The sequence below is a fragment of the Pieris rapae genome, chromosome 22 (assembly GCF_905147795.1).
Source record: "Pieris rapae chromosome 22, ilPieRapa1.1, whole genome shotgun sequence".
NCBI lineage: Eukaryota > Metazoa > Arthropoda > Insecta > Lepidoptera > Pieridae > Pieris > Pieris rapae.
In genome coordinates, this window is record NC_059530.1 from 2,563,749 (window position 1) to 2,577,267 (window position 13,519).

The following is a 13,519-nucleotide window of genomic DNA, read 5'->3' on the forward strand; positions in this document are numbered from 1 at the left end:
ATTCTACTTATATACAATATGAGTACTAATTCATTTTTTTTCTATTATTTTCTATTCATTTACTATTGTGTGATTTAAAAAAATACAACTAAAACTAATTATATTTCTTAAGTGATACTAAGACTGACTAAAGCTAATAATAATTACTTAAAAATATTGTTTTATCCAGAATTTTTTTTAATTCGGCCGGCCTAGTAGATAGTTTACCGGTATCCCGCCGGATAGTATAAAGGCCACCAGATAGGCCGGATACCGGATAGTTACCGGATATCCGTTTCATCTCTACTGATTAGTAATACCAGATCTAAAATTTATTCCAGAGTATATTTTGTTTTTATTATATTCGTATTATTCGTCATAAAACCTAATTCAAAGACGTCATAATAGAATATATTTTGAAAAATATAACTACAAACACGAAATGTTTGTTCAGGTGCTTTCTCGTCATATTTATCGACATATATATAGAAGCATTTCCTTTAGAGAACATTATTAAATCAAGTACCTTAATAATAACAGCAAAATGATGAAAGCACTGCTTTTTGTTTGCTTCGTTGTTTTATTCTACACCGCTGTAAGTATTTGAACCTTAATACTTTTTCTCGACGGTAACCCTCTATGTTAATAATGTCCCTTTTTGGATAATGGAATGGGGAGATTTCAACACTCCCCTGCTGCTTAGCCACTCGTTCACATGTCTGATTAAGTGCCTGATAGGCTGGGATGTAGGGGTCCCCCAAGAAAAAAAAACTTTTTGTCAATATTTTTTTTTAATAAAATGTTTTAATAAAAGCTTTAAATATAATATATCTTTCTGTTGCTTTCAGCTTGCGTTACCAGCTGGTAAGTTCATTTATAAGATCTTATACCGTATAGAGCTATTTTTATTTAAAAAATATTTTTGTACAAGACTGCAGTAAGATTTTACATAAGATAAATATATCACATACGAAAAGTGTATAAAACATCGGTAACTTTCGAGAATTTTCTTCATCAAATAAACAGTCGTACACCAATGGATCTGTCTATGTGCGCATTTAACATTAGCTTGAACGGTGAAGGAAGATATTGTGAGGAAATCGGCTTGCCTTAACCCCCAAACACTCAAAGGCGTGTGTCAGGATATATATATATATATATATATATGTATGTATGTATATGTATATATGTATGTATATGTATAATATCTAATAGGCAAGTATTATATATATTAGATTATTTTTATAAATGATCTTGAAACAGATACTACAAGTCATCTGAGGCTTTCTAGTAGTATGTGTTTCATGATATATTTTTTTATATATAGATAACCATTTCCAATCTACTCTTCCTTATTATTTATTTATTATTCCAGAAGTTAATCAGTTTGACAAATTGATATTAGATTTACGACTAACTTTCTGTTTTTTTTAAAACCTAATCAATGCTTTGAAAAAATAATAATATTTAATTTTTATTATACTCTTTTCTAATTTAAATTATGATATTTTATAACAAAATTACACATATACCTGCTACATAAAGCCAAGTTACAACATATACTTATATTTATTTATTTTTGTACTCTGTTGTTATTATCAATTTTTTCTGGTATAAGAACAAAAGAAAGCAAAAAAGAAACGAAACAACACCGGAAGCGGAAAACAAAATTAATCCCAACATTCTGAGTTGATTTGTCAACCAACGACAGAGATTCATTAAATATTTTTAATAACAATTTTAATAGATCCAGTAGACCCCAAAGCCGCCGCCGGCGCCGTAACCCCTCCCGCTGCTATACCTAAGGACGGTCCTGGTAAGTGTTTAATATATCCTCCTCATTTTCTCCCACATATAAATTGGTGTCTGTCTATTTTTACTGTGGCTTTTTCGTTTCATCCATTTTCAACAAGATTAAAAAAATTAAGAATAAAAATACATACAACAATAATATAATATAATATAATAAATAAAATACAACATTTAGATAGTAAAAAAAAGTCTAATTTACATATTATTAAGTATAAAAACTTTTTTAATCATGTAGTTTTAACAAATTTATTATAGGATCTTAGGTTAAATAAATAAAAAAGTGCGTGCGAACAGAGTACACATGTCGGAAGTGATACTTGTATTATTTATCACTAAAATAATAGCCACAATTGATGATTATGTACTAGTAAATGATCACTCCATATATTTGTGTATCTATTCACATTGAATAAGTGCTAATAATAATATAAATAAAGAAAAAATGCACGCGACGTTATACAATTTCCATCTAAAGTTCTAACATGTAACTACTAAACGTTGTCAGTCTCTCTCTTAATCGGCCTCAATGTGAGAGACACTTTAAAAAAAAACGCGATATCCACGAAGTTCCGTAAAAATGGGTAAACCTCATGCGCAGAAGTTTCACTTCAAAATGTTTATGTCAAAGTCAAATTAAATGAATTATCACTTAGTATAAGCAAAATTTCAATTCAGCAAAAATTCTTAATCACTTATAAAGTTTATATTCACATATTTCGTAAACTGTAAACTAAGTGTGACTAAACTTCATAAGATGCCTAAATAGGAATACATTATTCAATTATATTTTTTTTTAGGTTTTGGATTCTTCAGCCGGATATCGAAATCTGTAGGATCGCTTTTTTAAGGTATAATTTTCTATTATTTAATCTGTGCGCCACAACACTCAATGGGCCTTCCGATAACTATTGATTTAATAGCGATAGTAGCTACAATGAGAGCAGTGTCAGCCTAGTGGCTTCAGCGTGCGACTCTCATGCCTGAGGTCGTAGGTTCGATCCCGGGCTGTGCACCAATGGACTTTCTTTCTATATGCGCATTTAACATTTGCTCGAACGGTGAAGGAAAATATCGTGAGGAAACCGACATGTCTTAGACCGAAAAAGTCGACGACGTGTGTCAGGCACTGGAGGCTGATCACCTACTTGCCTATAAGATTTTAAAAAAATTACCATGAAAAAGATTCAGAAATCTGAGGCCAAGACCTAAAGAGGTTGTAGTGCCACTGATTGTTATTATTATTAGCGTGCTACTCACAACAATGAGGTCGTAGGTTCCGACCCCGGCTATGCATCACTTAAGTTTATTTGTACGCATCTAAAGCTGATCACCTATTATAGTGTAAGGTGGGGCAAGAAGGATGATAAACACTGTTCTAGAGTGAAGTACTAGTGACTCTTGAAGCTTCTAAAAATATTGATATATTTTTTATAGCCTAGTATTAATAAAATTATAGCCTAGTATCGGTATTATCTAACTCCGACTTAAGAAAATTAAAATAGATTATGTTTTATATATTTAATGAATTACACCTAATTCTTTTTTATTTTTTACAGTGATGGAAAACATACAACTACCACTATTAATCCGGAAACGCAACATGCTTAATTAGAAATAAATATCTTGAATTTGATTTTTGTTTTTTTATATTATATTACCTACCAAAATTTGCGTAGTCATCATTGAGGGAGAGGGGTTACATAAATAAAATCATCAGTTTTTAATTGAACAATGTAGAAACTTTCATTAAAAAATAACCAGTTTTCTCTCCTTTTATTATAATTATTCAAAACAAAATAGTCTTCTCAAAGAAATATCAATTTTATCAAAATCTCCCCATCTTACCCCACCTGTAGGGCAAGACGGAGTTAAGGCGATGTCAATGTATGGATGATGGTTGCTGCTGCAGGGGTCTCTTGGTAGAATGCTTACGCGACCCCAAGTTACCCGAAAAGTGACGTGATTGGCGGGAGGGGTTTAGTGGGTAGGGCTTTTAGAGCGAGTCCCACTCTGTGCGGAAATGAAAAAAAAATAAAAAGGCAAGACGGAGTACCTCTCAGGTGAGATGGGGTATAGGATATTTAAGCGGCGTTCTTTTCACAAATCGGGTACATATGGACAGCTTATTCATCGTTATCTTCGTAGTAGTAGTAAGTAGGTATCTACCCCATCATTCCCAGAGTGTACTTATAAGTTCTATTACATTTTTGAGGTTATGAAACATAACAAGCCACAACGAATAAATAAGTTAAGAATACTAAAATAAATGAACAGTCACTCACATATAATATGCGTCAAAAATTAGATAAAGCCACTTAGAATACAAAAAAAACATACGTACCGAGTAAAAACGTACACTCTTAAGTACCTACTACGATATATTGTTAAATGTTTCTAAAATAATTTTTCTAGTGAGAGTATTATCTGTTTTTGTAGGACACCCATATTTCATCGCTACCCAGTCTTACCCCACCTTCCCCTACGGCCTCTCAATAATTACGATTCATTAATAATTAATTATTAAATATTAATTAATTATTACAAAACATTTTGTTTCGCTATGTACCTAATTATAATTAAATAAATTACAAATTTTTATTTAAGAACCTCTTAAGGTCCCGAATTGATCTCGCCTATTGTTCATGCGAGGGGTGTAGCCCGCCCATTTCAGTTGTAATGTTAGTAATTAAATTGGATTCGTAAACGTTGGCGTCCCATAGATATTATAAGTTAAGACAAAAGCAGTTCAACAAACGAACTACGAAAGGATAAATTACTTCACTTGAATAAACATAGTGCACGAATTTATGACATACAGTACCGGATTGGCTATGTAGCAAGAGTAGCAAATGCTACGGGCCCCGTGGATTTTGGGGGTCGCGCTCCAAAGTACCCGTAACAAAAAAATATTAATTCACACAGCAGCGTACTGTATCTTGCCTCACATCTACTTATAAATATAAAAGTATTCGTCACGGTAAATCGTAAAAATACGTAGGTATTTTACAAACTATTTACCATAATGTTCTATAGTTAAAACTTTATTATAATAAATTATAATCGAATTATTAAGACGAGCATCTATTCCACGTCTACTATTTTTAATAACAATGTCTTAATCATCTCACTTTGTGGAATATAGATTATGATTTGCTTAAATAAGTCTAATTGAAAGTGTATTTATATAATATATTATAAAAAAATATATTTGATTTATTAAATACCCTAAGAGAGAGAGGCCTCTTGATAGAGTTTGATACAGGCTTTTTTTGCTTAGTCCGGCACTGGTGACATACTTTAACATTTTAAATCTTAAACAAACAGTGATAACGTTGAGTTTGCACTGTTTGTAAGTTTTGCAAACTTTGTACCATAAAAAAAGGAAAAACTATAATGTTACTAGCAGACTCGGCCAAGCGTTGCTGTGGTTAAAGTTTTTGTTATATCATATAGTAGCAAACTATTCAAGGGAAACGGTAGGAGAAGTTATGTGAAAGGTTGGTACTTTTAACACAGCGCCATCTGTTAGAATTGTATAAAATAATAAACAAATATCTGCAATAAAATAAAATTGCGACTATAATTAAAGATCTAAGCTATCCTATCTCTTAAGTTAGACCAGACTTCTCACGGTGTGCCAATTTAATTTAAAATCGGTTAAGTAGTTTAGGAGTCCATTGTGGACAAACATCGTGACAGGAGAGTTAGGCAGGATATTAAGAACGATAAACAAAAATGAAAACGGTGTCGTCTCATCTAACAAAAAGAGGTTATAAAAAAACACAATTTAAAAAAAAAGAAAAAATCGATTAAATAAAGCATTTAATTGTATTATACTCGGTTCTTTGCTGGGAAATTTGAGTAAAAATAAGTTTTTATAAATGTATTTATAACCAGACTAGTTTTATTTTTTTAGCGAATGTGTATAGTGAACCAGAACAGTAACCAAATTCGTAGGATTTTTCGAAGGTCATCCGTTTTCCGTGTATTATTGTATAATTATACAATTGCGGTATAATACAATTGACAATAGCAATTGTATTTTCTACGAGCACTTGTTCATACAGATAAGGCAAACATTGTGAAAAACCGGCATGATTTAGACCTAAAATTAGATATGTGTCAGGCTAAAAGGTGATCAATTCGTTTTTTCATATAACACGAGGCAAACGATGTTATATACCGTCGCCAATACATTGCCGGGGGCCGCAAGTACGCTCCCAGATTTTTAAGATGTGATACTCTCTTTTCTTGAAAGACCCTTAGTCAAATTGGTGGTGAACACATAGTTGTGGAACGGCGGGCATACAAATATTATTTGGCTATAAAAGAAAAATTAGGGGATATATGGGTTAATTTAAACTAAAAATTAGGGTTGTAGCGCTACTGGATTATAATAAATCGGCCATTTTAAATCATAGACAAAATATAGACAAATAATTTTATTTACAAATTACTATACATTATTGTATATCTTCACGGAAGGCAATCGTTTATTCTTAATTTAACACTAACGGCCGAGTTCTATATTCAAATTAACAATAAACATGTCAATCGAAAGTCAAAATAAAACCATAGACAAATTATTTATTAGGGACCACAGAACTTATACAACCACCCAAAACGCTTCACTAAGCAAGATGGCGTCCCTGTGGCGTACAAGGTTTGTAAACACGTAAGCAAAAAAGTTCTTTACATATTCATAATCAATTTTAAAAAAATCTCAAAAATAACCTTTTATCGTGATAATCAAGTATTTGTTGATACACAATATAAAAGTATTTAAATATACATAGTCAGTTTCAAAGTTTTCAACTAAATTATTCTTGAAAAATACTCCGATTCAGAATTACATAAGACAGATAAAGACATATTTACAAGCACACTACGTCATTATCGTGACTGTCACTGTCAAATAAAATCACTTTTCAAATAGCCTTTAGAAATTAAAAAAAAAATACTTTATCAGGTTTGTACTGGAAATAACAGTAAGATATAGAATATATATCAGAAGCTTCTAGCAGCTCTAGTTGGACAAAATACGTGACTAATTTGTATGAAAATCTTAGTTAATAATTTGTCAAACAATTGTTTGTATATAGAACTCGGGCTCAAGCAATCGTTTGAGCAATTATTTAAACCATACTTCTAAAGCCGTCTTTCAAACGGTTTTGACTCTTGATAATTTTCAACAAACCTTTTATATTCACCCCTAAACCCATTAAAATGGGTGTCAAAGGCCTGTGGTGACTGCCTTTACAAGAGAAAAATTGGTTTACCAAAGATTCTTAACAGAATATTGGAATACAACACGATGCTGAACCATTGAAGCTATAAAATCATCTTTTATATTCAAATAATAAATACACATTATAAATGTCAGTTGAAATTTAGCTTCAAAATGGTATAATTCGATAATCAAGAGAGACAAATCCACACTTTTGTGTCCGTTACATGTAAATCCGTCTCAAATGTCCAGCCGTTGTGATAGCGTTGCATTGCGGACATATTTTCTTCGCCTTCAAAGATTCCAACCAACACACCTAAAAAAATAAGCAAAACAATTCTTTAGACTCAGTACTGATTAAAAGTACCGATTTCTGATAGGTCGACAACGCACTTTAAACAGAACTTCACATACGTCTAGCCGCAATCTGTCAAGACTGTCCAGGGAGTGCCTTGAATGAACCCTTTAGGGTAGAATACTGGGGCCAAAAAGTTTCTTCGCTGTTCACAAGGAACGACTGTCCAAATCGAGTAAACCCTTGCGAGCCTTTGGATGTCCAAGGGCGATGGACTCACTAGATGAGCCTCCAGGCCTTATATAAAGAAAAACATCTGGTAGGCTAAGTACGACTCAACATTGGGGTCGCGTGTGCTTCAAATAAACTATATGCACGATTGCCGCCATGCAAAAAATACTTTAATGGCGTTTATATATGCTAGAACTTGAATTGAATTTAGATGAATCAACCAATTATGTTTAGTGAAATTTTATATCCGTACGTATATTCTAAGTACGATTAAATCCATTAATATAAATCACTATTTTATTTATAATGAAAAAAGATTTGTATGTTTGTATCACATAAACAATAACAGAAAAAAATTATATATACATACATAAAATAACTTATTAATTAAAGATTATAAGATGAAATATAATTTATAGAAGTTATAGAAATAAATGCGACATAAGCTAAATTAATTTTGGAAAAAAATATTGAATTGTCTGGCCGTAACAGGCCACTAGTAAAACAATTCAGCAGGGTGCTTTTAGGAAAGAAATTCCGGCAACGCATGAGTGATGCTCATCTGAATTTCTTCAGACCTCTGGTCTGAAAAAATATATTCAAAGTATGCTACAAATCTATATACCTCACAGTAGACATGCCAGCACTGTATGGAGACCGCTGGCGACATGTAAGGCCCCAGACATATCAAACACTTCGCCTGAAATAAAAAAAAATAAGAGTATGATATTTATTGTATCGTAGGGGGCCGGTCAAGTATTACGTAAGCACTATAGGGGGCAGGGGGTCTTTGATTTAGATATTTAGTGATTAAGTCATTTACGTTTTTACATATATTAAGTCTATGTTTGAAAAAAATGCATTCGAGAATTGCTATAAAATATATAATACTATTGTTTTTGAGAGCTTTGCTTAGTTTTGCTGACAAGAGTTGGGGGGGGGCAGTAAATCTGCTTATGTAATACTAGACTTGCCCCTAGATACTGATCCGATATATAGTTTGCATCAGAATTCGAACCCTAAGAGAATGCTAAATAAATTATTTAAGTATATTTTTTAATTAAAATTTTTGGTGCATATCAAATTTATTTTAAGAGGTTTGGACAAATGTGATCTTGTGTTGGAATAGATTATCAAACATAATTCTTCTTGGAAACAAAGTCATAATATTGATAATCATATTTACTAGGGATCAGCCAACGTTTCATGAAATTCGGTTCAATCATTTTAATTTACTTTAGATTTAAATTGTTATTTACATTGTTGGAATAATAATGATAAAGGGTCTAATGTACTCATATCCAAGTCAAGTCAAAAATTATTTATTTAAAAAAAAATAAAATCTATATCGGATACAAAGTGATCTCACTAGTACATATTTAGATATGTACTAGTGAGATCACTTTGTATCCGACTGATAATTTAATTACAAAACGTACACACGTAACTACTTATTTAACTTAATTTTATATATTTAAACGAGCAATTTATATATATATATATATATATATAATTAGAATCTCGGAATCGGCTCCAACGATTTTCATGAAATTTAGTATACGGGGGGATTCGGGGGAGATAAATCGATCTAGCTAGGAATCATTTCTAGAAAATGTCATTTTATTCATGTTTTATTTTTGATTATTCTGTCGTTAAGATCGAAAAATATTATTCATATTTCATCATTTTATAAGTATGTAATTCGTACTTAAATATAATTCTTAATATTACAGGAATTTCTTACAATTGAGACATTAAAAGCAGTCGCTATACCCGAACTTGGCTTTACATCCAAAATCACAAGATATAACAAATTTGTACTAAACTGTGCTTCAAAATGAAGGAACTTTATATAAATCCGAGAAATGTGTGAATAATAACTCACCTCTAATCCTGAATTCTGTTTTTTCTCTAATTCTTTTATTTTCATTTTCAGCGCTTGTATGCGTGTCTGAAAATTGTTACAATAATTTATACATTAATAACCAATTAAAATAAAAAAGATAAAATAATAATGTGCAGAAACAGTAGTGTTGCTGTTCCTACAAGCCAACTTTAAGATGTAACTATACTAGACGATTAACTCTTTTACTTGATTTAGAATATTACTTCATCGCAGTTATTTGTTCTAACACACACACACAATATTTATGTACCTAATTTTACAAGACAATTTTCGAAATTAACTATAAATTAATATCTAAAATTTATCATGTAAAAATAATTTTATAAATAAATACATTTTTAAAAATAAGAACAAACAAATCTATTATGCTAGATTATTTGATTATTATGTATTTTTATTTGTGTTCTGTACAGTATGTTACAGATCTATTCAACTATTATGATACATATCTATTGCACTCCCTTTGCTTTGCATGGGCAATAGGCCATTCCATTATAAAAGGAAGCTAAATTAACTAAATTTAATGTATTATTACATAATTTGTATGTATATATAATATATAATATTGTTATGCAGAACTAAATGGAATACAATTTTTGGTACCTGCACAACATAAGAGTATTTATTAAAGTTTTATAAAAAAATATACCTCAGCGCTGGCTTCTACCAGCCCATTTGTTTTCTTCTCAATTTGTAGTTCTATTCCATTTGACTCACTCTCATTTTCACTCGACCTGGAAGTATCTGCCTGGAGAATATTATAAAAAAATATTTTAGTAATTAATCTCTCTAATCAATTCCATCAAGTATAAACCCAAATTCAAATTTAGAATGGGTGGACTGGACTACAAATAGTTTACCTACATGAATTTGAATTTAGAATTGTATTATATAATATATTGTAGTATATATTGTATATATTGTAGTATAGTATTATAAATTAATTTAAATTAGGAATTCATAGAAAGTAACAGTTATATAGTAGAAGTGCTTACATCAGGCGCTATCCTTGAAGGTGAGTACTGAGGCGGCCCATACAACGCCGTGTCCTCGTCATCATCTACTACCTATAATAAAGAAGGTAATCTTTTTTTAATAATTATATGTCGCAATTTCATTGATTCTAATTCTAATGAAAATATTTATATTTATGCTGTTTAAATAAGACTTATATATATTTCTTTTGAATAATAATATACAAATACTTGATTAAGCTAATATATTAAATTGACATATTAATTATAAATTTATCTTGTTTTTTATATAACTTCTGCACTTCTTGCACCCATCATTTTTTTTTTATTTATTTCTTTTCTTACTAGGGTTGCCTGGAAGAGATCGCTTGTTAGCGATAAGGCCGCCCGTTGCATCCCTTGTAATTTATATATATTGTGTTGTTTGTATTTCTTTAGCAACGAAGTGTAAATAAATAAATATTATTTAAAGAAAAATACTTTTTTAACGGATTATGTATTATTATATTTAAACTTATAATTATTTGTTAAAAAAGTGTTTTTCTTTATATGTGTAAAAGTTATGTAAATAAAAGACAATAAATATTATACTAACCAGTGCGTGATCGGTTGACGCTCGCCGTACACTAGTACCAGGCCGTGAGTCCGCATCCTGCAGAGCAGTAGCCCTCACTCGCCACTCTCCACACCACTGGTATTCAGCACCGAACCCTGTAGGCTCATCATTCTGAAAGAACCCAAAAAGATTTACAACTTAATGCATAGGTCGTAGGATATAATTATAAAATAGCGCAGCCATGACAGACCTGAGGCATGCAACCCAAATAAAAAAGAAACATGGTACTCGGGGACTGCCGCGATAAAGCTATTGCATAGTATTTTTTATCAACCTATGCAATTATAATTGTTTATTTATTTTTTATTTATGCAGTATTTTTTATCTTTGACATTAATTCAATCTATCAGACTCAGACTAACAAAAGCCTATATAGTCTGTCTCGTGTCTAACGCGTATCGGCCGCGCTTACGTTACTTTAACGTTACCGATCTCGTCATAGAGATGTGACACGCAGTATGCGTTCTGTCCTGCTCTAATGCACATTGGGCGCACCTCTATTCTGTCATAGTGTGTTAAGTTATTTTCGTTACGGAATTTCTTGATTCGGTCGCCGCGCTCAATGCCTGCGATAAAATCTATGCAATAGCTTAAAAATTTGTATCGTGTGTCTAATACAGAAGGCTGATCACCATGTAAAAAACAAAAATGGACAGACACAGGTGGAATCTGAGTTAATCACTCCTTAAGGGCTGTAGCACCACTGAATTATTACAGTTACAACCATAATAAGTATAAAAGTGTGGTCTTACTTCAACATCAATGCTGCCTTCTTCAGAGCTTGTATCAGGCACTGGTTCATCCAGCTCTGCCCCACTTCTTTTAAGACACCTTAATGTATGTCGGTGAAGACGGGACACAGGACGAGTTGCATTGCACACTGGACATTCACCTTGTCCAGTGCGTGGCGGAGATCGACGCCGTGATCGCAGCCGACTAAGACGGTTGCTATGTATACGCTGTAAATTTAATATTAGTTGAGTCTGGTGGTTTCACTGTTTAATGCTATAATTCATATAACAAATATTCCTAATAGGTAATAAACATTCAGGTTGTCCAAAAGAAAATTTTATTTAACTGTTATATTTGGGGATTTTATTTAATATGTAAAGAAAAAACTACAGGGAAGGCAACTAAAATGATTTTGCATAACTAAGGCTAAACTTTCAAGTAATATACAGATCAAATATTTTATAATTTTTTCTAATCTAAATAAGCACACTACTTTAGATAAGAAAATCGCAAATCTACACTGTAATGAAATCAATCAGTCTATCAAGACAGTATTAACAAAATTCGATAGTAATAGATACAAACAGCTGGCTGTCACTAACACAATGTAATAACAATGATTAAATTTCGACATAGGTTTTGAATGATGAGAAATTTTAGGAAATCTAGTTTCACTGCATACTTTTAAGGCAGATCACTCTTCAAATTTGTTTTATTAAAATTTTCATAAAATTAAAAAGCTACTAAAATAATAACTGAATTGTATATTAAAATATGTTTGAGTAGCTTTATCAGACCTTCAGTAATTCAGCGCTTATAATTTTATTTCGGTGTTTTACGTAACAAAAATACAGTTACAATTACGATTTCTTACTTGGTAAATATCACTTCCTGGACAGCCCGAAACATCCATCTCAACATCTTCATTACTTTCTTCCTCGTAAAATGTGCTTGATCCCGCTACCGGCATATTTGAGCTATTTGTGCTTAATTTCCTCTTCGAACCACTAGTGATTTTTTGCAGTCTTTCAAGTTCTAATGCTAAATGCGACTCTAGTTCTCCCTGTCGTATCGTACAGCTACATACTGGACAATTAGGTAACTCGGAAACCTTTTTCCTATTTCTGACACAATTTAAGACATTATTTACATCATAAATGGAGTTAAAATTACTTGAATTTGAACAACCCTCCATATTAAAAGGTATAAGTGGTAACATTTCACTCGCTGTTTAATCTAAAAACATCACGGCTTTCTCATTATAAAACAGGTGTTTAAGGTTTCAATTGAGCTTTTAGAACTTCCATTCGGTTAATAGAAGTTATCTTGTAATAATTACTCCGTTTATTTACGTTAAAAAGGTAATAATCGTAAGTACTCAGCAAAACAATAACAAATAAATCGTTGAGTTTTTTGGAGTTTGGACATTGACTTGAAAAGTCTTTTAGTTTTGAGATTGACGTCTATCATTGACATATCGTTGTGTTGTGTCACACAGGTAATAATATATTAATATCAAAATATTTAACAAGTAATTGTACAGATTAGGAAAACAATATCTTTTAAAGAAAATACTTTTACCGGATTGAAGCTATGTATTATTAAACTTACAATAAATAAATAAAATATAATAAAATAATTTTAAAAATTTCCTAAATTTTGCGTGCTTTACAGGCTAATACTGGCTATATTGATTGTTCTGAAAACGCGGTCGAGTGTTATTTAAATTAATGTAAGAAATAATATG

At 31.3% G+C, this 13,519-nt stretch overlaps 1 protein-coding gene and 1 long non-coding RNA gene across 2 annotated transcripts; one reads left to right on the forward strand and one right to left on the reverse strand.

Moving 5' to 3' along the window:
• Nucleotides 1-460: 460 nt before the first annotated feature.
• LOC110992543 lies at nt 461-3,424 on the forward strand. Its single transcript, XR_006750957.1, has 5 exons — nt 461-574; nt 828-843; nt 1,727-1,795; nt 2,589-2,639; nt 3,348-3,424. It is a non-coding gene; the product is annotated as an uncharacterized LOC110992543 (long non-coding RNA).
• Nucleotides 3,425-6,218: 2,794 nt separating this feature from the next.
• Nucleotides 6,219-13,223, reverse strand: LOC110992542 (E3 ubiquitin-protein ligase RNF220). Its single transcript, XM_045633141.1, has 8 exons — nt 12,647-13,223; nt 11,793-11,999; nt 11,020-11,151; nt 10,446-10,517; nt 10,100-10,198; nt 9,430-9,495; nt 8,170-8,244; nt 6,219-7,334 (listed from the first exon to the last, which is right to left on the reverse strand). Exons 1-8 carry the CDS (start codon nt 12,989-12,991, stop codon nt 7,242-7,244), a joined length of 1,089 nt encoding a protein of 362 aa, XP_045489097.1. The 5' UTR covers nt 12,992-13,223; the 3' UTR covers nt 6,219-7,241.
• Between the last annotated feature and the right edge of the window lie 296 nt (nt 13,224-13,519).